The sequence below is a fragment of the Petaurus breviceps genome, unplaced genomic scaffold (assembly GCF_028583685.1).
Source record: "Petaurus breviceps papuanus isolate PSGF00001 unplaced genomic scaffold, PetGlider_PUasm1.0 186, whole genome shotgun sequence".
NCBI lineage: Eukaryota > Metazoa > Chordata > Mammalia > Diprotodontia > Petauridae > Petaurus > Petaurus breviceps.
The window spans coordinates 24,666,443-24,692,181 of NW_027185798.1; the positions used below are offsets into that span (position 1 = coordinate 24,666,443).

A 25,739-nucleotide genomic window follows, 5' to 3' on the forward strand; every position below is an offset into this window, starting at 1 on the left:
TATGTGGAAACCCAGATGTTGACTGGGTATGGATGTAATGGTTGGACAGTTTGGAAATCTGTCTACTTGATCTGTTTCTGTCTTGATAATTCTGCCTGTATACTTTGAAGTTCGGGGTGCTGACCTTTTCTCCTGAACAAAGTAAACGATATATGTCTGACTGATTAAAGTAAGCTTGTTAACCCATTTTGAGTTGCTTTCCTTTAACAAAGCAGATCCAAGAACCTGTATGGCCAGCCACCCTGAGCACGCTTGGGGTGCTTGCGGCTACATACTCTCTCCTCCTTTTTATCTGGCCCCACCTTCTCTGTCTCCTTTGTGGGACCTTTTCCAGATCACACCTTCTAATGGTTGATGTCCCCCACAGTTTGGTCCTGGGCTCCACTCCTCTCCTTTCTCTATACTGCTTAACTTGGTGATCTCATCAACTCCCATGGGTTTAATCATCATCTCTATGCTGATAATTCTCAAATCCACTTTTTTTTTTTTTAAAGCAATTGGGGTTAAGTAACTTGCTCAAGGTTACATGGCCAGTTATTATTTCTGGGTGTGGGGCTGAGTATCTGAGCCCAGATTTGATCCAGGTCATCCCGACACTGGAGCCGGTGCTCTTACTCGCTGTGCTACCTGGCCGCCCCTCAAAACCACTTTTTCTGCCCCAACCTCTCAAATGATTTCCCATCTCATCTCTCCAACTGCCTTTCAAATATCTCAAACTGGATGTCCAGTAGACATCTTAAACTCAACATGTCCAAAAGAGAATTCATTATCTTTCCCCCTAAAATCCTCCTTCCCCCGCCATCTTCTCTATTACCATAGAGAACAATACCATCCTCCCAGTCCTTCAAGCTCACAACTGAGGAGACATAGTCAACTCTTCACTCTCTCTCACCTCCCCCCTCCCGCCCCATTTCATTCTAGGTACAAGACCTGTTGATTTCACCTCTGCAACATCTCATATACACTGACCTCTCTTCCTACACAGCTACCACTCTAGTACAGGCCCTCATCACCTCACTCTGAGACTATGGAAATAGCCTGCACATGGATCTACCTGCCTCTACTTTCTCCCCACTCCAACCTATCCTTCATTCAACCACTCAAATGATTTTCCTTTATTAGGGGTCATATCATGTCACTCCCCTACTCAATAAATTCTACTGGCTCCCTATTGACTCTGGGATCAAATTTTCTATCATGTCAGTCTTCTTATAACCTACTCCCCAACAACCCCTGGATCCGGTGATACTGGTCTCCTGGTTCCACAAACACGACACTCCATCTTGTGGTTCCAGGCATTTTCTCTGGCTGTTCCCCAAGACTGGAATGCTTTCCATTCTCTACTCTGACTACTAACCTCCTAGATTTCCTTTAAGTCCCAACTAAAATGCCATCTTTTACTATAAGCCTTCCCCAATTCCTCTTAATTCTAGAGCCTTTCCTCTGTTAATTATTTCCTATTTATTCTGTGCGTAGATCTTACTTTGTATATATTTGCAAATTGTCTCCCATATTGGATTGTAAACTTCAGAGAGGGTGAGGATTTTCTTTTCTCTTTTTTAATCCCCAGTGTTTATAACACAGTGCCTGGCATATAGGAGGTACTTAATAAATATTTATTAATTGGTTGATTTACACACCTACAATCTTCTGAATTTTATTCTTTACTCTAATTTTTTATCATGTACTAACAATTCAGAAATAATTTCTACATGGGTAACTGGTCGGCTGTAATTTTGTTTTTTGTAATGTTTTTTGGTGCTTGCAATATCGATTGTCTCTTATGAGAGAGATGGAAGGTGGGAAGGTTTGAGTAGGAGGAGAAAATGAATGTGAAGCCAGGAAACTGCCCTGAGGCTACACCTAATTCCTACCCCTACTATAGAGGTTTTCCTTCTTCTCTGTCAAGAAGCAATAGCTGCACACATTCCCCCCTTTCTCCCTGTCCTTGCAATTTTATTTGCAGTTCCAGCCCTGAGAAACTGCATTTATAAGACTCCAATGCTTCACACATCTGGTACTGCAAAGTGGTAATCATTCAAGCCCAGAGGCTCCTGGATTTGATCACCTGGCAAGTTTGTCATGTCCTTCAACCCTCCTCTAAGTGACTGATATAGTCATCTGATATAGTAGCATGGGCAGGACTGATCAAGTAGATTCTCAAACTTCTTTTTCTTGTTCTACTAACTTACAAGGCCACACTAATAAGCTGACTCAGGAAACAGGGTCATAAAAACTCACAACTTATACTCCCTGAAACTTTGGGAAAGGAGTGATGAGAGTTCTGTCCTTGATTCTTATCTCTTAGCTACTGTGCAGTCTATTTTGAGTATGTATACTTTTGCTACATAATTAATTAATATATTGTTAATATAATACATAATAACATGTAGCTAATTCTGACTGGTTAGGGGAGATGAAGATGAAAAATTTGGGTTTCTAGAGGGGTGATTGAATAGCTAGTAAATTCAAACAATTTCAAGGAACCTGGATATGATAGTTGGGTACTGGGTGAGGGGGATAGGCAATTACTATCTACTGAGGCATTCCTTATATGTTTGGATAATTGTTGGTATAACGTAGGCTGTACAGAGCATGCACAAATATGCTTTGCCTGCTTCAGCATTTGGGTGTGTTAGAGTTGGTGAACTCCCTGGTGAAGTGATGAAATGACTTGGAATTTTTGTCTGACATGGCAAACCCTGAAGGGTTCCTTAATTTTCCCTCTGCCCTATAATAGTAGCAGTGAGAAGGAAAGCTTCATGAATGAAAAGAAAATAAAGCTTCTAGCTCAGTCCTCTGTTTTAATTATGCCATGTAGCAAATAGAATGCTATTTATTAAACACCCCAAGAACAGGTTGGAGGGATAGGCTGTCCTCTTTTTCTACTTCCTCCTGACCATTTTCATGTGTATTTCAGCTTGTACCTGGGTCCTGGCTGTATCTGTATCTGGGTCCTCCATTTTTGGAGGCAATGGGGTTAAGTGACTTGCCAAGGGTCACATAGCTAGTAAGTGTCTGCCAGGCCACCTTTTCTACTTTGTATTTACTTTCCTGTGTAGAATATAATTTTCAAGGTTTGGAGGAGACCTTGTAAGTTCAAGACATCCAGAGGTACTGGGTCCAATAAGTGGAGTTGACTCCATTCAACAACAAGAAAAGTTTCTGAAGTTCCAGAAAAATCAGTCATTGACAAAAAGAAAAAGCCAAGTTCCCAGACCAGCTTACCTAAAAACATGGACTTTGAAGGAGACAATACAGAACAAAGGTGAAATGTAAAATGTCTAAACAGTAGTTCTTCAAAGTTCACTTTCAGATGGTTTTAATGAGTCTAAGTCTCTTAGCCAAGATTAACAGTAGTTATCACTGTGACTTTTGTCAACTTTTTGTCAAAGTTGTCAACTTTTGTCAACTTGAAAACATTAATTTTCTCTTAAACATTTTCTCTTCTCCTTGCTGATGAAAAAGAAAAGCAAAACTCTTGCACACATATGCATCGTAAAGCAAAATAAATTGTCACATTGGCTATATCCAAAAGGTATATCTCATTCTGTACCATAAATCCATCACCTCTCTGTCAGGAGGTGGGTACATGTTTCATTATCAGACCTATGAAACTGTTGTTTCATAGATTGTTCTGTCAACAGATTGATTACAATTCTTAAGTCTAATTTACTTCAGTGCAAGCACAATAGATTTTTCTCAAACCCATTTTAACTCTGTGTGAGCCTTTGTTTCACATATGTTCTTTGTAAACAATATATTGTTGGATTCTGCTTTCAAATCCATTTTGCTATTCTCTTCAGTTTTATGAGTGAATTCGTCCCATTCACATTGACAGGATCATAATTGTGTATTCCCTTTCATCCCATTCTATTATCTTTCTTTCTATTTGTTTCCCACACACCTCACTCTTATATAGAATGTTGTAGAGAGGAGGAGTATGCTCAGCACCAGTGGCCTAGGTTTGGTATGGTCTGCCTCTGCTCTCCTGCCTCTCTTCTTTTTCCTTCACACAGAGGCCAATTACAGGTTCTTAGTCTCTCTTTCTTTTATTTTCAACCTCAGTTTTTGTTCTACCCACATTAATGTTTATTTTGGTCAGGATTAATCCCTCCCTTAAAATAGTCTCCTTATTCTCCCTTCTCTCTTCTCCCTTTCCCTCCTGAGCGAACTGTATTTCTGTACCCAATTGTGTTTGTATATTCTTTCCTCTTTTACCCAGTTCAGATAAGAGTGTGGGTCATGTTACCCACTTCCTCTAACCCCTTCCTCCTTATTTGTATAGTCTTCTACTCCAGCATCTTGATTATATCATTTTCCTTCTCCTTTCTCTTTCCCCCATCCCTCTGCCTCCACAGTATATTCCTTTTCCCTTTCTTCTTTTAAGATCATCAAAACATAACTAAACCTCTTCCATGTCATCTGTCTTCTTAGACTTCTTGGCCCTTGATGACAATAGAGTTCTGATGGGACACATGTATCATCTTCCAATATTAAAATGTAAATTGTTCATCTTTGTTTAATCCCTTATTATTACGTACTCATGTTTACCTTTCTATATTTCTCTTGACTTTTGTATTTGTATTTTTCCTATACAACTCGATTTTTTCCTCAAGTATGCTTAGAAGTTCCTTATTTCGTTAAAGATCTACTTTTATCCCTGTAGCATTATGTTTCTCTAATTGTTATTCTTGTTTGCAAGCCTATAGCTTTTCCCTTCTGGAACATCAGATTCTAAGCTCTCCACTTTCTTATAGTGGTAGCTACTAAATTGTCTACAATCCTGACTATGGATGCTCGATACTTGAATTCTTTATTTCTGGTTGCTTGCAGTATTTTTGTTTTAACCTAGAAATTCTAGATTTTGGATATGGTATTCCTGGGAATTTTGATTTTTGGTATTTCATTCACATAAAGTGACCAGAGGGTTCCATTTTCACTTTGTCCTCTCGATCTAAGATCTGGGCAGTTGTCTTTTATGATTTCTTGAAATTTGATCTTGACTCTTTTTTTGGTCATGGTTTTCAGGTTTCAGTGATTCTTAAATCTCATCAATTTGTTTTCTAGGTCAATTGTTTTTGCTATGAGATGTCTTACATTTTCTTCTTTTTCAATCTTTTGATTTTATTTTGATATTTCTTGTTGTTTCATGGAGTTATTAACTTCTACTTGGTTCATTTTAATTTTCAGGGAGTTTGTTGCTTGAATAAGGTTTTGTACCTCTTGTGCGTAGCTGTTCATTCCCCTTCCAATTCTTTCTTGATTTTTTTCTATCCCCACTCCCTGCATTCTCATTTCATTTATAAAAACATTTTTAAAAACACCCATTTACTTAAAAAAATTGTTTGCTTTATATTCCCAATGAATTATAGTTGAACTTGTCCCCAAGCTTGTTTTCCTCTGAGTCTTTTTTTTTTCTTTTTGGAGGGCAATTGGGGTTAAGTGACTTGCTTAAGGTCACATGGCTAGTTTTTGTGTTAAGTGTCTGAGGCTGAATTTGAACTCAGGTCCTCCTGACTACAGGGCTGGTGCAGTGCTCTATTCACTGCACCACCTAATCGCCCCCATGAGGCTTTTCTTGTAGATGTTCTGTGGTCATTATCTTCTTTTGGGTTTGTGTCCTAAGCATCCTGGTCACCATAATATCTTTTTATGGGAAGATTCTTTTTTTTGTTTGATCATTCTTTCAGTCTACTCCCTTACTCCAGACTCACAATTCTGGAGGGAGTGTCTGGGCTGAGCCTGTGTGTTCTTGGGTCCTGCTGCTGTTTTCTTGGAGTACTGGGTTATTCTAGGATCTTGGGGCAGCTCAGGCTGGAAACCTGAAAACTTTGAGTGCTCCTAAAGTAGTTTGATCCGAGGCAAAGTCTGATCACTGTCTCACAGTCTGAGTTTGGCAAGTTCCTGGCCTGTGTTTAGGATTTGTTCTGGTGTATTTTCTAGATTTTTGTGAAGGAAATAGACTAGGCAGTTCACTATACATCCTGCTGTACTTCCCTTTTCTCTTTGTTATCATAAAGGCAGGGTTAGCACTTTTATGCCAAAAATAAGAAGACCACGGAAACATTTTAAAAAATGCAGAAATTAAAACATAAGGAAGTGAACTTTAGATGGAACACAAGCAGGACAGTTTTGAAAACAACTTGTGGAATTTATCGTATATCTAAAGAAAAGCAATCTTACAAAATGGAGATTTGCAATTCCATAGAGAATCCTTTTTTTTTTTTTTTGGTCTCCTGATGCATATATTGAAATGCTCTTTTGTGTTGTTTATATTCAGAATTTTAAATAATAATTTGGCTATTATTAGCCAGCTGGTATCATTAGAGGGTTTCCAGTGAGCATGAGCTGACTCTCCCAAATGCTTCGGGGAGTTTACCAGAAATCATTTGCCTTCAAGCTCTTCCATCGGTCTCCCAGTTCTTTCAATCCGAGCTCACACAGTTCCTGATGTGGGGGGCACTTTGCTCACTCACTTCAATACTGATCTCAGGATGTGGAAAACGAAAATGAAATAGTGCTCTAAAATATTAACAAGATAGAAATCTGGATTTCTGGCTGATCCTTTCTCTTGGATGGTACCGGGACAATCCACAAAGTGGGCACATCCATTTTTACCATAAAAAAGACAATGTTACCATAACAATCTGCCTCTTGCAGACCTTCCTAACCACTCGAGCGCATGGGAGGAGGATTAGGGGAAGGGCCTTCGGGTCACCGACTCCCCTCCAGGAGTTCATTGCCTTTCGAAGTCACAGCCAGTGTATGCAGGGTGGGACTTGGAGACCCTCCCCCAATGGCTCGCGTAGTCTCTCCACATTTGTGCTCCGAATTAAAGGGAGATCGCGGTATTCCGAGCACCCCTAAACTGCCAAGTCTGGACAGGTAGGGAAGGGCTTTGAATGCCGCACAGAATGGTCTGCGATTGACCTGGGGGGCATGGGGAGCCACGGGAGCTCCTAGGGGAGAGTTGGGCGACATGGTCCGGAAGGCAGCCTTTTTACCAGGCAGGGGGGCACAGCGACGTAGAGGGCTGGACGGGGAGAGCCCGCCCGGGCTCAGTGCCGGGTCTGCCGGGTCTGCCGGCTTCCTTCTAGCCTCAGGCACTTGCTATCGGAGGGACCCGAGGAGTCAAATTGCTTCACTCCTCGGGGCTCAGTTTCCTTCTCTGTAAACCAGGGGGTCGGACCAGCTGGCTCCAGACTCCCTTCGCGCTAGCAGCCCTTCAGCAGGTGCCTGAGTCTAGGAACCGCGACCAAGGCGGACCGACTGCAAGGTCCGCCGGCGTTGTCAGCGCTAGGCTTTTGGCCCTCATGGGCCGCCGTCCACTCCCCGTCCCGGATGTGCGTAAGTGCCCCGCCCCCGCTTCCGGCGCTCCCGGACGGCGCGAAAACCCAATTGACAAGAATCTGTGCCCGCCGAGCTCGGGCCTCCTGTGCCACTTGCACCCTCCCCCCGCCCGCCCAGATCGGACGCCAGCGCAGCCCCGGCGCCCAGACCCTCAAGGGTCGCCCGCCGGCGGGGGGAGGGGGAGGCGCCCGCGCGCCGCCGCTGGCTTGGGGGGTCCCGCGCCCGCGCCCTTTCTGCGGGGGGTCTCTTCCCGCGCCCCGCGCTCCCCGGGGCCCGGCCCCCACGTTATGGCACCCGCGCGAGCCGGCTCCGGTCCTGGCCCTGCCCGCTCCTGAGGGCCCGGCAGCCCGGGAGCCGAGCTGGGGACCATGGTTGGGGTCCTGGCCATGGCTGCAGCGGCGGCGGCTCCGCCCCGAGTGCCGGGGAAGGACTTGGACACCCAGGTGAGCCTTGCAGCCTGCCCCCGGCGGGGAGCTCACCACCTCCCGGGGCAGCTGGCCCCCGAGCTCTTGGACCGAGCCTCTCCGGTGCGGGAGGGGCCCGCCTGGCTGCCCCAGGAGGCTGGGAAGCCGGGGCGGGGGGGCGAGGGGTACAGTCTAGGCTGGGGGAGGGGGCTGCGCTTAAGCGATACGCGGTACAGCAGGTGCTTAATAAATGCTCGCCGGGTCCTCAGTGGGGCGGAAGAGGAAAGCCTTAGAGGCCCCAGGAACGGAGCCCACCTCGATGTCCATCACCCGTGGCTACCCATCCCCGCGGCTCAGTTTCCCCACCTGCACAGCTAGGCCCCCCCCCCCCGGGCGTCCTTTGATGCATCCCCTGGGAGCCGCGGGCTCTTTGGACGGTCCACCCAGCCTCCCACCCGTCTCTCCGGGTGGCCTTTCCTCGTGTGACCTGCCGCCCCCAGACTCTTCCCTCGTAGCCGAGCAGGGGGACTGCAGCCCCCATGGAGGGCCGGCCGTGATGGGGACAGTGACAGAAGCCGCCTGTGGAGCGTCCCCTTCTCTCCCAAGTGACAGCTACTTCTGTGACATGGAAACTGTGACAGTCTTTCCATTTGAGCTATCACACCTGTACATTTAGTTGGCAAGTAATTGTTTTGGTTCTGGTCGATGTACCTGAGTTTCCCCACATCAGCTTTACTTAAAAATAAGTGATAAACCAAACTCAGAGTTTCTCCTCAATCTGCTGCCTGTCTTTTGAACACTCAGCATTTACATCTTGGAAGAGATGAGACATGGTGAAAAACATTTTTGGTTCAGTTTTGCTTCTTGTTAAAAACTCTTGCCAAAAAACCCCCCAAGAGTTAGGTAAAAACTTGAAACTTGGTAAAAACCGAACTTTAAAGATTCTCCATGAAATCTAAATTTGAGTGAGCCACCAATACTTACTTTGTTTTTGTTAAATATGATAACCAGATAACTTATTTTTACTAATCATGAAAAGATACCCATTACTTCAGATTCCTCCTTAAAAACTGTGTTGGAAGAAGGTTGACTATTGCTGTAAAAGACAACAGTTTGTAAAATGGAAATGGGGCAAAGAGTGCGTAAGTCATATAAGTCGCTTTGTTCTCAGTATTTCTAATGTTTTCTTATTTTTCAGATATAGTTTCCTTATTTGAAATACATAAATTAGTGGTTTTTATTTTAAAAATCTTTTTCTTCATTCCTTCATTTGTTTATTTAATTGATATAAATTTCTTTTTGCTGTTATAAGTAGGACTTTTCTTTTTTTTTACAACTTCTTTTCCCCCAATTACATGGTTTTTTTCTTTTCTTTTAAACTTAAAGCCATGCAAGAAGCAAAGGAAAGAAGATGATGGAGCTTCCTGTAAAACCATTACTGAATATATGTCACCTGTAAGAAAGACTGGAGACAAAGTTTTCTCCCCACCAAAATCTAATAACATCTTGGATTATTTTAAAAGGACTTCACCCATAAATGAAAAGCCTTCTGTAGCTAAGGAGTGTAAGATACAGTCATCTAAACCATTGCATGTTGATGATAGCAAAGAATGGAAAACACTTTTGAACAATCCCTCCAATTTAGAGTCTAAGTCAAGGGGAAAGAGAATTAATTTATCTCAACAACTAAATGATATTAAAAAATTGGAAAATGAACCCATAATAATTAGTAGTGATGACAGCAGAGAAGAAATGAGTTTAAATAATGTTTTTGTGGGTAGTGATAGTGATACTTTTGCTTTACTTACTCTGAAAAATGTACAGCCCTTCTCAGAAAGTAGTCACAATAACAATAAGCAATCAAGCACAATGTCCTCCCAAAAAGATAGAAAGAAAGTAAACGCTGAACAAAGCATCACAAAAAATGACGGTAAAAAATTAAGGAAAAGGAAGCACAAAGATGATAAAGACCTAACTAGAAATTTTTCATTAGAAAAAGAATCCAGCCAGCAATCCAAAAAGGACCCCAAGGACAATAATCAAGGAATGGAACTGAAAACTGATGAAGTTGTGGATCCTGTAAGTGATTCCAACCCTGGAGTTCATGTGTCCAAGAGAACCCAGATAAATGATAATACAATAACTGTATCCTATGAAGAATTTTTAAGAAGTCAGGCAGTATACCCATTGAAGCACATACAAGGACCAAAAATGTCAGCTTGTAGTCATTCTGACACTCCTGATGAAGTTGGTAAAAGTGGGAACACTAGTGATCCTGAAACCAGTGAAAGTTCCCAGCAGCTGCCCCTTAAAACAGTGACTGTTCTTGCACAAATCCATGCTGTGCCACCAAAGCCTATTACAAGGATAAAGGGGAAAAGGACTCTGAAAATACCATCAATTTTCTTGAAACAAAAGGAAAGTGAAATTGGAAATAGGATTCCTGAGCCTGAAAATGAACAGACAGTTCAGAAAAGAAAATCCAATGTAGTTATAGCAGAGGAAGAATTAGAATTGGCTGTGTTAGACACTGGAGGCCCTGAACCCACAAAGCCAAAATGTACCGTGGAAGAAAGACAGCAGTTCATGAATGCTTTCAGGCAACCTGCATTTGATGCTGTTAAAAGTGGAGTCAAAAAATCCTTGGAAAAAGAGAAAGATGCTCAGGAAAAATCCTTAAAAGAGGAAGGGGGTAAAGATGACTCAGTTCAGGTAACAGAATGTCCTAAAATGCAGAAAGATTCAAATAATGACAATTCAGAGCCTTGTGATCCTAAAGGAGGACCAACCAAAGGAAAAAGGAAAAAGCTTCAGAAAAAGTGTAAGAGAATATTGGCACTTGCGGATGCCACTGAGGAAGGAAGTACCCCATGTGATGTAACTATGAAGCGAAGTCCAAGTAGCGTCAGAAGTTTGAGACAACAGAAAACTGAAACTTCCGAAAGCACTTTCTCCCTCAGCATTATCAGCACCATTTCTGAAGACGTCCCAGACTGCCCTCCTTTACATATTTCCACTCCCAAAGCTAGCCGTAAATCCTCAAGAAAAATCGCTACACCAGTTGGAATGACATATCCTAAAGATGTTGTGGATGATGGCCTGGTAAATGATTTCATTCCAAAATCGACCCGAAAATTTTCACGAAAAAGTATGGTAATGAATGAAGACACTGATTCTGAAAATATACAAGTTGAGAGCCCTGGAAAGGTTTCTACTAAAGCAACTGCCAGCACATCTTTGGAACAGCATGACTTGTATATGGCTGAATTGATAACAGGGCCCTTTGACTCAAAGAGCCCTATTAGGTAAAAACTTGTCTTTCCTGGAATGCTCTAGAGTGTTTTGTGTGCTAGAAAATAGCTCCTATTCATAATAAATTATTTTTAGTTTCCTTCCCCACTTAGAATCTAACTTGTGAATCTACAGAATGAAAAGGGAACTTTAAAATACCATTTATTAGACAAATTTTATATATGGATCATGTGTTATTACCTAGGAAACCTAGATGTGTTTTAGATGAAATTCTAATTTTTCAAAGTATCTAAACTGTAGTGTTTCAGAATTACTGTCCTTTATATAATGAATTTTATACAGTTAAGGTTTGGATTAGAAATAAATTGTAGAAACTTATTTGTAGGATAGGTGAACTATATCATAATAGGAAAATGCATGCCTTCTGGTAAATAAGAGAAAGTGACCTTAAGGTCAAACTTGCTTTAAAGTTCATTTAGTGGTGGGTTTTTTTTCTTAATAGTCTTTTTTTTCCAATTACATATAAAGATAGTTTTCAACATCACTTAGTGTTTTTTAAAGTCCTGATTTTGAAATCTTTTCAAACAAAAGTTTAATTTGTCTTACTTGAATTTAATTCTTCATCTGAGTATGTAGTTTGAAAATTATTAGGGTTGGGGCGGCCAGCTAGCACAGCGAGTAGGAGCACCGGCTCCAGTGTCAGGATGACCTGGAGATCGAATCCCGGGCTCAGATACTCAGCACCACACCCAGAAATAACTGGCCGTGTAACCTCGAGCAAGTTACTTAACCCCGATTGCTTAAAAAAAAAAAAGAAAATGATTAGGGTCACCTTTTGTTTTCCTGTTTTATAATCCAATTGAATCTCTAGTTGTGTGTATTAGATGTTGAGGATTTTACATGGTGATGAATAAAATATTTCTTGACATCTTGCCTTTTTCAGGATAAAATTTACCAGAATTAGTTCTCCTCCTACATCCAAGAAAACTGAAACAGATGAAGATTTTACTCCCAAGAGTAGAAAGGTAATTAAAAAGGAGAGAATTCAGTAAATTTTATCTTCTCTTTTTTCTTTTTAAAAACTGACACTGGCAGAAATAAGTTGAAAGAAAACTAATATGTATTTTTATAGACATATTAATTACCATCCTGAAACATTTTTCATAGTATTTTTATTTCTCCTTTAGTTTTGTCAAGGTACCTTATTGTTATGGTAAATTACCTTAAAAATAATAGGCCTGAAATGGTCAAAGATTTTCTCTGAGATAACTCTCTAGTCATCCTTTTCCATATTTAGCTAATATATAGTTACTGGCTCAGAAATTTATTATTATCCCAAGAAAAATAAGATTCATTTGAATAGGAGTAGGGACTGGGCCTATAATTTCAATGTTTCCACCAATACACAATGTAGTTTACAGTATTAGTCTCTGGCAGAGGTGTCCAACATGCCCTAACCAGATTTAAATGTAATTGGGAAATATCTAATAAAACATAGATAATATATGTTAAAACTAAGTCAATATACAGTCCACAGGGATCCTACTGTAAGGTTCAATGGCCCCCATTTCTATTTGAGCTGAACAACATTGGCCTAGAGCACCAGTAGGGTAAATGATTTGTCTAGGATCACACAGTCATTTTGGGTCTTAGGTGATACCAGGGCTTCCTGTCTTTGAGGCTAACTCTTCACTCTATCATGTGGCCTCTATCTGTTTACATTTGGGGACATTATCCTTATACTCTTAGGCAATTTGGTCATTTTTATATAACCTAGAATCCTTTGCATTCATAATCTTTTATCCCAGAGGCATTTTTATTCTGAACAAGATTGATTCTATCTGCTGGTTATTACTGGGGGAAGCCTCTGGGAATCTCAACCTTGATAATCATCTACCAGGTCTCTTTCCCACTTTAAAGTTGGCCCCTAAGGGTAAGAAGTGAGCAGTGTTCTTGGTTCCCAGAGATCTTGCTCTCTGAGGTGGTCTTTGAGCTGCTTGCTTAGAGCAGGCACCCCCCGCTCACCTGTCATTGCCCCAGTGTGATGAAAGCCAGCCAGGCTTGGAATGTGGACTGACCTAGGAATTTGGCAGCCTGTGCTTATCTTTGCCCTTCCCATTCTTACTGCTGTCACTCTCAGAGAGGAGTTCAGAGTGTCCTCATAGTCTCCCTGATTCTGTCCTCTCCCCTTCCCATTCTGCCCTTCATGATGCTGAAGCTTTCACAGGTAGCCTTAAGTGTCCCTTTCATGGTCACTTCCCTTCTTGTTTTCGAACTTTGAGTCAGTCTCTCCTGCCTTACTGGTTAAAACCTAGCCTGGCAGTTAAGGTCTCTAATCTAATAGTCCAGGCCTCCTATATATAAATCCCTTTTCTCACTGTCCTCTAGTTAACCTGGGAGCTTTCCTGCCTTGTGCCATTCTGTTCTAAAATGTTCCCCTCTTGTCTCCATCTATCTCAATTCCACCTATCAGATCAGACTTAGATGAGATCCTATTTCCATCTAATATAAACCAGAGAAGAGATCTCTCTCTTTTTCTCCTCAGTTCTAAACTATAGCATTGTTTGCATCAGTTAGCACTTATCGTTAATTACCTCCTTTTGCATTTTTATGTGTAAATGTTTTTTTTTTATTTTTAGTAGTCATACGGTCAGGTATTTTTCCTTTTCCTTTTCTTATACTTGCCCCCTGTCTCATAAGAGTGCTTATGTCCTTCAAGACTCAGCCTTTCCTGATCTCCCCAGCTGCTACTCTCCTTCCTTCCCAAACTGCCCAGAATTCTGTAAATACTGGCATAGTACAAGTTGTTTCCCCAAAGTGAATGTAAGCTCCTTGAGGGCAGGGTCTGTTCCACTCTTGTCTTTATATCCCCAGTGTGTGACACACAGTAGGTATTTAGTAAATGCTTGGTGATTAATTGTATTTAATATTTGTAACTTGTACTTTTCCTGGTTTTGGTGGCCCAAATCAGAGAATAGATAACTTTTAAGATAATGAGAAACGTCCTCTTGCTTATAATTAATTTAATGTTCTGATTAGAAATTTAGAAACAGAGGGCAGCAAGGTGGATCAGTGAATAGAGTACCAGCCCTGGAGTCAGGAGGACCTGAGTTCAAATTCTGCCTCAGACACTTAACACAAAACTAGCCGTGTGACCTTGGGCAAGTCACTTAACCCCAATTGCCCTACCTTCCCCCCTCCAAAAAGCAAAAAAAAAACCAAAACCAAAAAAGAAATTCAGAAAAAAAATTTGCAAATATTAAACTGTTTTCATCCAAACAAATTCAGACAAGCAATGAAGGTGAGGGTGAGCCCAATATAATCGAACCCAAAACTGGATAGAATGTGACTCATTAAAAATTTGTAAATCTTTTTTCCTGCTTTCTCTATTAATGTTGAAAGTGGTGAGCTGGCAAGTTCTTCAGTAAACATTCTGTATGAATTATTACATAGTGTTACAGAATCTTGTTTTGAATTTTCATTACTAGGCGAGCAATGTTTCTAAAAACATCTCGAAGGCAAAGCAGTTGATTGAAAAAGCCAAAGCCACACAGCAGAGCAAGTCAAGAATGAATGAGGGGGCGTTGACCCCTCTGCGGCGTTCCTCCAGACAGCAGGCTCTTATTGAAAGGAGAAAGTTATCAGAGAGAGATGTGAGTGTGCTCCAGAGACTCACTGACAGAAATGGGATACTTTGGGAGGAGAAAGATCTTTCAGGGCTGCACGTGGTATTCATTCACATCATTGTGGTGGTGGGAAATAACATCTTTGTGTATACCCAGACACAACAGTACTACATCTAAGGATCTAACTTATGACCGAGCTGCTAAAGCCTCCAAAAGTGGGCTTCTGTTCTCCCAGTCACAAAAGTGTGTGGTGTAAATGAGGCTCTTCAAATACTTCCCTTTCTTCGAGGCCTATTCCAAAAGGGAGGAGAAAAGAGAACAGTTTGTCCAATGGAGGGATTTTTAAAAATTTCATTCAACTTTTAAATTCTACATAAAAATTTTATGCAAATTATTACATATGATGGGTTAAAAAAATCTTGAATCTCTTTATTATTTCATTTTAGGATTCAGTTATAATTATAGATTCAAGTCCTGCTTCTTCACAGAGTACAGAGAACAAACAGAAGGAAATTCAGTGTTTGAATGATGTGCTGGGGAAAAGAGTTACCAAGACTACTAAGGATTTATGTGGTATATTGCTTTCATGAGAATATTTATGTTAAAAATTTTTGTTTTTGTTGGTAATGCCTTTTAGAAATGGGCACTATTTCTTCTCTTGAAGAGTTTAACATTTAAAATCATACTTAATATTCTAAGAAAAAGTTTTCCATTGGTGAACCTTTAAAAGTAGAAGCATGATGAATTCTAATTTACCAAATATCCACGAATCTTCCACCTGACATCATTTAGTGTGTTACAATAGTTTATTCCTAATAAAGGGAAGAGAAAAAGTAATTTAGAAACCATTTGGGAATAAGTAAAGATAGAAAACATGAATGCTGATCTGTGCATTTGTTCTTTCAAGGAAAAATAAAAGTGGCTCCTCTGTTCCTGCCCAAAAAAACTCAGAAAACAACTGAACCTATCGTGATTTTTGATTACAACAGGTTAGTCTTATGCAAGTTAAAAAACTTAGAAAAATTTGTACAAAGTATTTTTAAATATTTGTGGTGTTTGAGATTCAAACATATGAACTGTGTAGTGTTCCATGTATGCTTTAACTAATGGTAAAGTGTGAACATTTCTCAGTTTTTGCAGGTCTTTCCATACTGCACACATAGGTTGTTATAAGGTTTTCAGCAGTAATTGCTGTTTAAAGGATTTGCCATTAGTTTTTGGTCCTCCTGTTTTCAATGACTGGAAGGAGATCCAAGGGTCTGAGAGAGAGAGAAATAAAAGGAAAAAGATGAATGAAGGGACATTGTGTGGGTAGCTGATTTCTTGGAACCTCTTCATTGTCAGCGGTCCAGGGCTATGGCACAGTAAAGTTCTGTGGTTTTATATCCTTATATTCCTTCCTGCTTATGGTTTCTGTTTTGGGGGCAGGTTAGTTAAACTGGCCAGCCCAGCTGTTTTTTAACAAGGTGCTTTAAAGAATACACAGAAAATTCTGGAGTGTCAGTATGTGTGTTTGTAAGACAGGCAGCACTAGCACACAGGAGGGCTCCTAGCACAAGTTCACTCTTGATCCGGTCAGAGAGGAAGACAGCTTCAGCAGGGTTAATAGTCTTATTTTATTCTAGCCTAGCCTTCTCACAAGAGAGTTGCTGGTAATGGGAGCACCAACTCCTCCAGCATTCCCTAATCATCTTTCTCAAAGGGGCGGCAAGAAGAGGGGGCAACGACCCCTACGAGGGTGTCAGTCAAGAAGGGCACAGCTTGTGCACTCCCCTAAATCTCTCCAAGCCTCAGTGGGGGCCAGTGGAAGCAAACAGATTCTCCCCAAGCCCTGATGGGGGCAGATCAAGGCACACACAGCATTCCAGCTTGTGTATTCAACCCTGAGAATTTCCTATTCCTTGACCAGTGCCCACCTGCTTCAGAGGGCAACAGACAGAGAAGGCATTGTCAGCAATAGCCTCACAAGTTTACGTTATCTCACTGTGCAGTCTCAGTGGATATTTACGATTTAAACATAAATTTTTATATTATTTATCATTATATAATACTGTGCAAGCATGGTGGAGATGTTTACAAGTCATGAGCCTGGGAAATAGAGATTGTTATGGCCATGGATCCTGGGAAACTAAACTCTTAAGTAAGAATAACAGAAATCCACCTTCTACACTAAAATTCACCTTACAGTATTTCTCAGAATTACCTTGACTTTAATTTAAATTCCTAAGCATTTCCTTATTTACTTGTGAAACTTTTTTTTTAACCCATTGTCACCTGTGTGTGGCATCATCTGCATCCCATTGGAAAATCAGCATTGAGTCTGGGGCAGCTGCTCTCTTGTCCTTTCTCTTTGCTTTACGTGTCTCTTGTGTACAACTCACACTTCTGTAGAAGGAGGGAGGGAAGCAGAAGCTGGTCATGCTTTCATCCTCCCTTCTCATATCTGTCTACCCTGGGAATAAGCAGTCTTGTACCTGTTCTAGGCAGGCAGACAGAGGGAACATCCACTGTCATGACTGCACAAATCTCAGCATCTAGGAATCTGAAGAGAAGTCCTACTGACTGACCTATTAGGGTGCATGGTCCTTAACAGTGTTCTGTTCCTTGTTAAAGAGATCACTTGTTTATCTTAGATATAAAAGAGTGCTTAATGGTGTCTGACTTCTCTAGAGATCGACTTTTCATATGGTTGAAATTAATAAGAAAAATAGGGTCTTTGGCACATCCTGTTTCTCTCTTAGATAACCATTCTCCAAGGAACATTTTTCCTTTATTTTTATTTTCCATTATTTATTTCTTTCACCCTAAAACCTTATTATTTATTTTTTTCATTTTGTTCAAAGTCAAGATGTATCTGAAAACTCTCAGGATGATGAGCAATTTAAAGCAAAGCGTGAATTTCTTATGAGCGGCTTACCAGATTCATTGAAACGCCATATTGCCAAGAGAGCAGCTGCCTTAGAAGTCTACTCTGTGAGAAGTTCCTGTTTCCAGACAGTCGTTCACATACAGCAGCGGGACAACTGTAAGCTGTCTGTCTTTGGGAGTGAATCTTGCTAAACTGCATAAGTATCTAGTGCTGAGCACTAGATGGATTGTGTGTCCTCTCTTAGCCTTTATTTTATTATTTATTTACATTTATTATTACGTATCATATTTATAATTTTTATTTTATTTATTTACCTCTTTTATTTGCTTTACAAGTCAAAAGATGTTTCATTGTAACTTCCTGTAGCAATTGTACAGGAAATTTTAAATATATTAATAAACACAGGCAGCATGGTAGGAGAATAAAATATTAGTCAGAAAGTCATGCATTCTGATGTTTTGACTCTTTTAGCAAACTCATTCAACCCCTGTTGGCATGTGCATGTTACTGTATAATTGTTCTCAAGTCTTTTCACGTGCATACAATAATTACTCAACAAATATTCATTTGGCTAGTAAGAAATGAAAGTAAAAGCATCTGTTTCTGCTTTTCCTTTAGGGAACCGTTTGTGGAGCTTGACACCCCCTTCATGCCCTCTCTTAACTGATCTTAAAGATCCGAATACCAGTGTAACCAATGTCACCAAACACTGCATTGCCCTTGGTGAATTTTCAGCTCTGAATTCCAGACCCAGAACCAGTAACTCTACAGTTGCGGTTAGTGTTATAGGACATTGTTACTATTAGGACACTGTTTCCATTGTCAAAGGGTAAAGTATATAATTATTTATATAAATCAATGTGCCAGTGCCTGCCACATACCTACCAATAGTTGAGTAGTAGGTACTTACTGATTTGAATTTCTTTTCAAATATAGTACTTTCACTGAAATTTAGATGTCTTCAGTAATACCTTGGGAAATTAAAGGCAAAGGAGCAATAATATGAACCTAAAAACTCAACAAAAGCTTGACACAAACTTACTGGCAAGGTTCATGCATCATTAGTGACTTCTCTCAAGGGGGGATTTGGGTTATAGTGTAATAAAAATGATTAAAGTGGAACTTGCATTAAATATTTTGCATTAAATTGCAGTTGTTGGGATCAAGAAAAGATTTTACAGAAGAAATAAGAAAGATTTTACTGGAGGAAATTAAGTGGTCTAATCCTCAATTTCCTTTAAAGAGATTTTTTATACAGTTTTTAAAAAAGCGAACTGAGCACCAGGCACTTTTTGGATGTCAAAGTAAACAAGGTTAGTGACGTCTTATAATTCTTATGATTCATACTAAATTGCATTTTTCAAAGGGCTGTCCTAGGAATGGAAGTTAAAAAAGAGTCTTCAAACAGAAGCCTCAAGCCATCCATCAGAAGCAGATCTCATTTAGTTATTTGGTGATCTGCCCACATTGTAGTTGTTAAAAAAAACAAGGCTTATGTGAATTTACACCGTACTTGTCACCTTGATGAGAAGAGTAGCTTCTTTGAGTTGAGAGAGTATTTGTATGCCACTGCGCTGGGAAGAAGCATTAACTGTTGTGATAGGCTTATTTTTTTTTTTTTAAGCAATCAGGGTTAAGTAACTTGCTCAAGGTTACACAGCCAGTTATTTCTGGGTGTGGTGCTGAGTGTCTGAGCTCGGGATTCGATCTCTAGGTCGTCCCAACACTGCAGCCGGTACTCTTACTCGCTGAGCCACCTGGCCGCCCCTAAGCAATTGGGGTTAAGTAACTTGCTCAAGGTTACACGGCCAGGTGTTTCTGGGTGGGTGCTAAGTGTCTGAGCCCGGGATTCGATCTCCAGGTCTTCTCAACACTGGAGCCAGTGCTCTGATAGGCTTATTTTATGGAAGGTTTTTAAGGTATTAAAGTTGTGTTTTTGTCACTTATTAAAGATGTGTCTTATTTTTCAACCCTCATGTAGGACATCCACAAATAAAATCCATTGACAGTCAAAGGGAGGCTAAGAGGAAAAGAGGAGAGAGTGAAAACCACAAGTCAAAGAGAAGAAAACCAGGTGATGAATGTGATCAGGACCTAATGAGGAAGGATTTACCTGAGGGACCCTCCCCTACCAGAAGGCAGGGCACTGGCTCCCCGGAGGGCAAGAGGGAGTCTGGTCAAGGACAGTGTTCCAGGACCTCCAAGAAAAAGCAGGCGGCTTTGGGAAGTGTAACATGTAAGAAAGAAAAGAACACAGCCCAGGATTCTGATGTTGTGATAATAGATGAAGATAAGAAATTTCCATTAGAGGGAACATCCAACTCTGGTAATTTTTCCTAATGATTCAGAGCCTTTTAGTCTCCCTTCTTACGATAGTCAAAAGTATCCCTGCACTTATGTATTCTTTTTTTCCCCTTCTATTTAAATTCTTTGGGTCATTTGCTTATGCCCTATAGTTTACACCTAAACTTTCCTTCAATTTTTGGGATGTCATTAAACAGTAACTTTTTTTTTGCCCTTTTTTTTTTGGAGGTGAAGTTGGGGTTAAATAACTTGCCCAAGGTCACACAGCTAGTTAAGTGTGAAGTGTCTGAGGTCAGATTTGAACTCAAGTCCTCCTGATTCCAGGGCCAGTGCTCTATTCACTGCGCCACCTAAACAGTAATTTTTTTAGCTTTAATCTAAGGAATTAGGGTTTTTGTTGTTTTTTTTGCCGCTGCATTTGTTGCTGCTTAATTTAAACTGTATTCATAGTAATGTCAGCATTTGAAGTTTTCAATTTGCCTCTCATTTTCAAACAGAAATGTTTCATTTACTAAATGCAAAATGTTTTGCTTTTAGATTCTGGAATTGAAGACATGCTCTGGACAGAAAAATATCAACCTCAGGACTCCAGTGAACTTATAGACAATGAAATAGCAATTCAGAAATTACACAGGTTGGTAAAATTTTCTAGAAGAGATCATTTGAGACCAATTATAATATCAAAAGTTATGGATAGTATTGATTTGAAAATGTTTTGCCATGATTTTCACAAACATTTTGAGTGTTCCTGAAGACTTAAAATAATGCGTCTTTCACATTCATCCTAACATATTTTGATATTTAAACCTGTGTGTTATTTTTAATAATTCATATTTTCTTATCGTAGTTGGTTGAAAGACTGGAAAAGAAGAGCTGAATTGGAAGAAAAAGGAAATTTGAAAGTCAGAAGTGATGACAAAGAGCAAGGTATGAATGAAGGTTTTTCCTGCGGTGGCTTTTTCCTACTTTTGTGGAGTTTTGAGTTTTATCTTGGGTTTAGTCATTTTCATTTGTGTCCAACTTCATGACTCCTTTTGGGGGAAAGGATACTGGAATAGTTTTCCATTTCCTTCTGCAGCTCATTTTACAGATTAGGAAATTGAGACAAACTGGGTTAAGTGACTTGCCCAGAGTCACACAGCTGCCAAGTGTGTACTACTTAGGCCGGATTTGAATTTAGGAAGATGTATCTTGCTGACAGGCCTGGCACTCCATCCATTGTGCTTCTTAGCTGTCTCTTAGGTTAGCAATTAATTCACTTAGATTTATGATTAGCATTTCAGGATATTTAATTTTTTTGGTTAATTGAAAGTCTCTTCCTACATCCAGTAAATATAAATTTGACTGTCTTGTTTAGTGAAGATTGATCATTTACCAATCATGTTTTATATATGTGTTTGTTCATGTTTCCAGATCTCTCATTCAGCATGGATTTTAAGGACATTTCTGATGATGAAGAAGAGAATTCTCTTTGTAACACTGTTCTTATCACAGGGCCACCAGGAGTGGGAAAGACTGCTGCAGTATACGCTTGTGCTCAAGAGCTCGGCTTTAAGGTTCATTTCAAATGTTTGACAATCTCAGTGTAAGAGTTATCTTAGATTTCACATTCTCAGATCCTTCTTTTTCAAACTTTATGTTTTTTTACAGATATTTGAAGTTAATGCTTCTTCCCAGCGCAGTGGTAGACAAATTCTCTCTCAACTCAAAGAAGCTACTCAGTCTCATCAAGTCGACAAGCAAGGTGTAAATTCACATAAGCCTTGTTTCTTTAACAACTACAGTGTAGGCAGATCACCAAGTGAGTAAATGGTCTATTTTCAAGCACTTCTTGTAGCCTTTCCAAGAAAAATCTTCTAAAAATCTTATCAGAACACTAGCAAGATGCAGCCAGGCAGCAGCATTGCATGTCCATGGAGCTGCAGGAGAGTGTTGGGGTGGGGTGGGGGTGAGGGATGGAAATATGTGGAGGCAGAGAGTGCTCCCAACTTCAAGGAGGTTAAGATCTCATTGGAGAGAAATAGTAAGCACCCCCAAACAATTAAAGTGCAATTAAACAATGTGGTCTTGACTCTAAGTCCAGTTGGAATTCAAGAGAAAGAAGGTAAGAATGTGAATTGGAGTGATTAGACATGGCATCTTGAAAAAGATAATAGGACTTGACCTTAATGGTTATAAAAGATGAATAGGCTTTCATTTTGATGGGCAGAGTTGGGGGAATGAGAATGCAAGGGGTGTGGAGGGTGGGATACTGCTATGTTCTGGAGGGAATAAGAACATGGTTTGTCCCTAAACTGGCCAGAGTGCAATGTATGTAATTGAAGAACATTAGGAAATATGGCTTTCTGGTATAGAACAGACCAGATTGGATTTATTGGAGATAGAGACAGGTGAGAATAATTAAGCGGGGACTTCTGTGATAAAAGCTGTGTTTTATCAAAGAGGCTGACAACTGCACGAGATAGTGGGCCTGGTGATTATTCTAGGACTCTTGGAGTATGGGCAGTGAAGGCATAGATGAGGGGTGGCAGTGGTGAAATCTAAGAAATGACAGATGGAACAGATTGTCATGAAAGGAATAACTGATAGCATTTGATGAAAATTCAATATAGCAGATGTAGGAGAGGGAAGAGTCAAGCAAGGCCTTTTATTTCTACATTGGCAGTACAGCCTGGTGGATAAAGTGTTGGCTTGGGAGTCAGAAGTCTATGGATTTGATTCCCTTCTCTGGTATGAGATGACCATGGGCATGTTATTGAAGCTTTCTAAGCCACAGTTTTCTTCATCTCTGAAAGGTATATAACAATATCTTTAATACCCACCTTTCCAGGTTATTATGGAGCTTTGTTGAGATGATACACCAAATGCCTCACTTTCAAGGGCTGTCATTTTTATTACTGTGATCTTGTAAGACCAAGAGAAGCACAACATTGAAGAAATAGAAATGTTTGAGAAATCGATCTGGTTTGTTAATTTTGAACATGTTGAGTTTTAAGTGATGGCACAACATCCATGTGGAGTTGTTTAATGAAAATTAGAGACCTGGGCCTGAAGTGCATAGGAGAAGTTGATGTTGGTAATGGCCAACATTGAGTCCAAAGGGCTTATGATAAAACATGCTGTCTACCTTCAGATACTGAACTCAGGGCAGTTGGAAGATTGTTTTCTTCTCTTCTTTGTATTTTTGAACATGGCCAGTGCAGGAACTTGCTTTTCACAACTGTACATATTTGTAACAGATTTTGTTTTTCTTGCCTTTGTGGGTGAGGGAAGAGAAGGAGGGAGAGACTGAGAGAATTTAGAGCCATAAATAAAGTTGAATTTTTAAAATGTCTATGTTGGAAATGTAGTTTTGGAAGTTGTCAGCACAGATGTGATGCTGAAACAGTGAGAATGGATGAGCTCAGCTTGGGACTGTATATAAAGAGAAAAGTTAGAGAATTAAAGATAGACACAGAGGAGGAGCTGGCAAAGGAGAAGAAGAAATGCAAGGCAGTGGAGAACCAGGGAATCGCTAGATACCAGAAGCCACTGCAGAGCAGGAGAATGTCTTAGAGCTTTGGGTAGGAGAGGCCTCAGGTGGAGTTGGTGGGTTGGAGAAGGGTATCTGTGTGAGCGGATATCATGAAAGTCTGATTGTAGGGACTAAGAAGGATGGGGTAAATAGAAAGAAGCAGTGGAAAACCGTAGATGGAGAAGTTTGGCAGCAGGTACCGACCTTTGTAAAGCAGTGTAGCAGAGGGTACAGAGTCAAAAATTAATCCCTACCCTTCAGGAGCTCAGGTTCAGTGGGCATGTAATGGGCCAACTCTTTACTTCCAGGAAGCCAGATTGACCAGGCCCTTGAGGTCGTAGCCAACAAAAAGGATTTCTTTTAAGATAGACAAGATCTGAGCACTTTTGGAGGTAGAAGAAAATGAGCCTGTAGGGAGGGGGAAGTGGAAGTTGTTAGAAAGGGAAGGGATAATTGTGGCAACTAAGTACTACAGGAGAGGGGAGACAGACTTGAGGATTCAGAGCAAGGCAGGCATGTCAGCTTTCCAGACAAAGTTATTGAGGAGCATCTTCCTGGAGAGGAAGAAGAGGATGGATTACATGGACAGTGACAGGTTCAAGTGAAGAGGGGGGACCTTTCACTAGATTTCTCTAATGGTCATATGAAAGCAAAGGATGTGCAGGAGGTGAAGCTTGAGAAGAGAGTGGGAAGCTGCCTGCAGAATTGCTGTGGTCTTCAATATGTCAGAAAGTTCATGAGAGTTGAGTGTAGAAGGTGGATTAGCATCAGGGTAGGCCAGGAGGAAGCTGGATAGTGTGGTTCTGCAACAAATCAGGGTCTGGAAGGATTAGGGGAAAGCAGCAGGTTCACACACTGTGGTTCTTTGTTTCAAAGGACAAAATTAACCTTTATAAAAGAATGTGTTTTTAAAATGACTGATTTCCTCTTATACATGGACAATAACCTCAATAAATAATATAGGAAAAGTGAGTATGTAAAAACAAGAGAATGCTACAGTTTTGAAGAGAGCCTGGACAAATTATCAGCTTCTCGGTGAGGTTTGAAAATTGCATCATCCAGGCCAGAGGTGGGGAACCTGCAATCTCAAGGCCACTTGTGGCCCAACTTGAGGACCTTGAGGGCCACATGTGGCCTCAAGGCCGCAGCTTCCCCACCCCTGCTCTAGGCATTGCTATCTACCTTTGAGTCTCCACTGTACCATCTTGTGAGACCTTAATACAGAAGAAGTGCCTGCTCTGACAACCCCACGCTCCCCAATCCCCCCTTATTGTGCTTTAAACATCAGTTAAAGGTAGACTGCGATTGAAATAATTTCATCTGATGTGGGGTTGAAATGGGATTTGGAGAACTCCAACCTACAGCTTAACTCATGAGGTATTAATTTTAAATTAGATTAAAAATTATATTTGTTTTTGGTAGAAAAATTAAGTTCACCTAAGAAAGTTCTTACATCGCCAAGGAAACCTCCACTTTCACCAAGAGTTGCAAAGCGAGGACTCCCCCCAAAAACTTTGGCAAATTATTTTAAGGTGTCTTCCAAACAAAGTAATGATGAAGTGATAAAACCCCAGAAGAATGATAAAGGTAAGAATTCATAAAAGCAAAATACAAGTTAAAAGGACGTATGTATGATCAATGCATTAGAGATTATGAAGCATTCTCTAAGTTCCTAGGAGTTACTTATTAAACCCCAGATATTCTGTAAGATTCTGTTTCTAGGCTTTTTGATAACATTTCTCTTTTAATTAGTTTATTCAGTGAGAACAAATTCTATTAAAATTTCTCTGTTAATGTTACTATTAGTGAATTTACTTGATATACCTATATCACATCTATGTAGACATTATTTCTTCTGAAGAGAAACAAGACACTCGAATAAAATCGACTAACACCTCCTACTCAAATGTCAAGGAATCAGGAGTAGAGGAATCCAACCGGAAAAATGCAACATCTCTCATTCTTTTTGAGGAGGTAAGTGTGTAGATTTATAAATTACTGATACCACAGAAAGAAATATTGATGCCTGTTTTATGACTGAATACTTAAACTTAAAATATTTAAAGATTACATTTTACATTACAAATGGCATCTAAATATTAAAAATGATAAATATCTAATACATCAAACAGGAATCGTGTTTTTTAAGGCAAATGAAAATACCAAATCTTGAGGAAATTAATTTTTTTGAAGAAGGTAGGGCACTAACATGAAAGTATCTCCTGTTTTTCATGGCCAGACTCCTGAAAAAGAAGGCAAAACACCATCTATACTCATTTCCATTTCTCAATCCCTTATAGTCTGACTTCTGAGACTACCACTCAGCTAAAACTGCTCTCTCTAAAGTTACCATCCATCTTAAACGCTTAATCCAGTGGCCTTTTCTCCATCTACCTTCTCCACCTCTGCAGCATTTG

General features: G+C 40.2%; 1 protein-coding gene across 5 annotated transcripts in view; it reads left to right on the forward strand.

Moving 5' to 3' along the window:
* The first annotated feature begins 5,701 nt into the window (after positions 1-5,701).
* ATAD5 (ATPase family AAA domain containing 5) overlaps positions 5,702-25,739 on the forward strand; it is a 31,117-nt gene continuing 11,079 nt past the window's right edge. The window contains exons 1-16 of one of the 5 annotated variants that reach the window (XM_069089880.1): positions 5,702-5,899; positions 9,144-11,062; positions 11,953-12,034; positions 14,498-14,662; positions 15,082-15,208; positions 15,543-15,624; positions 17,479-17,660; positions 18,123-18,280; positions 18,658-18,817; positions 19,486-19,830; positions 20,346-20,442; positions 20,656-20,735; positions 21,222-21,364; positions 21,459-21,609; positions 24,745-24,909; positions 25,166-25,296. In XM_069089880.1, the coding sequence (XP_068945981.1) occupies positions 9,204-11,062; positions 11,953-12,034; positions 14,498-14,662; positions 15,082-15,208; positions 15,543-15,624; positions 17,479-17,660; positions 18,123-18,280; positions 18,658-18,817; positions 19,486-19,830; positions 20,346-20,442; positions 20,656-20,735; positions 21,222-21,364; positions 21,459-21,609; positions 24,745-24,909; positions 25,166-25,296 (3,927 nt within the window). In that variant the 5' untranslated portion in view covers positions 5,702-5,899; positions 9,144-9,203. Of the gene's footprint in view, positions 5,900-6,232; positions 6,889-7,407; positions 7,797-9,143; positions 11,063-11,952; positions 12,035-14,497; positions 14,663-15,081; positions 15,209-15,542; positions 15,625-17,478; positions 17,661-18,122; positions 18,281-18,657; positions 18,818-19,485; positions 19,831-20,345; positions 20,443-20,655; positions 20,736-21,221; positions 21,365-21,458; positions 21,610-24,744; positions 24,910-25,165; positions 25,297-25,739 lie in introns of those variants that run through there. The other 4 variants (XM_069089881.1, XM_069089879.1, XM_069089883.1 and 1 more) reach the window with 4 other exon arrangements.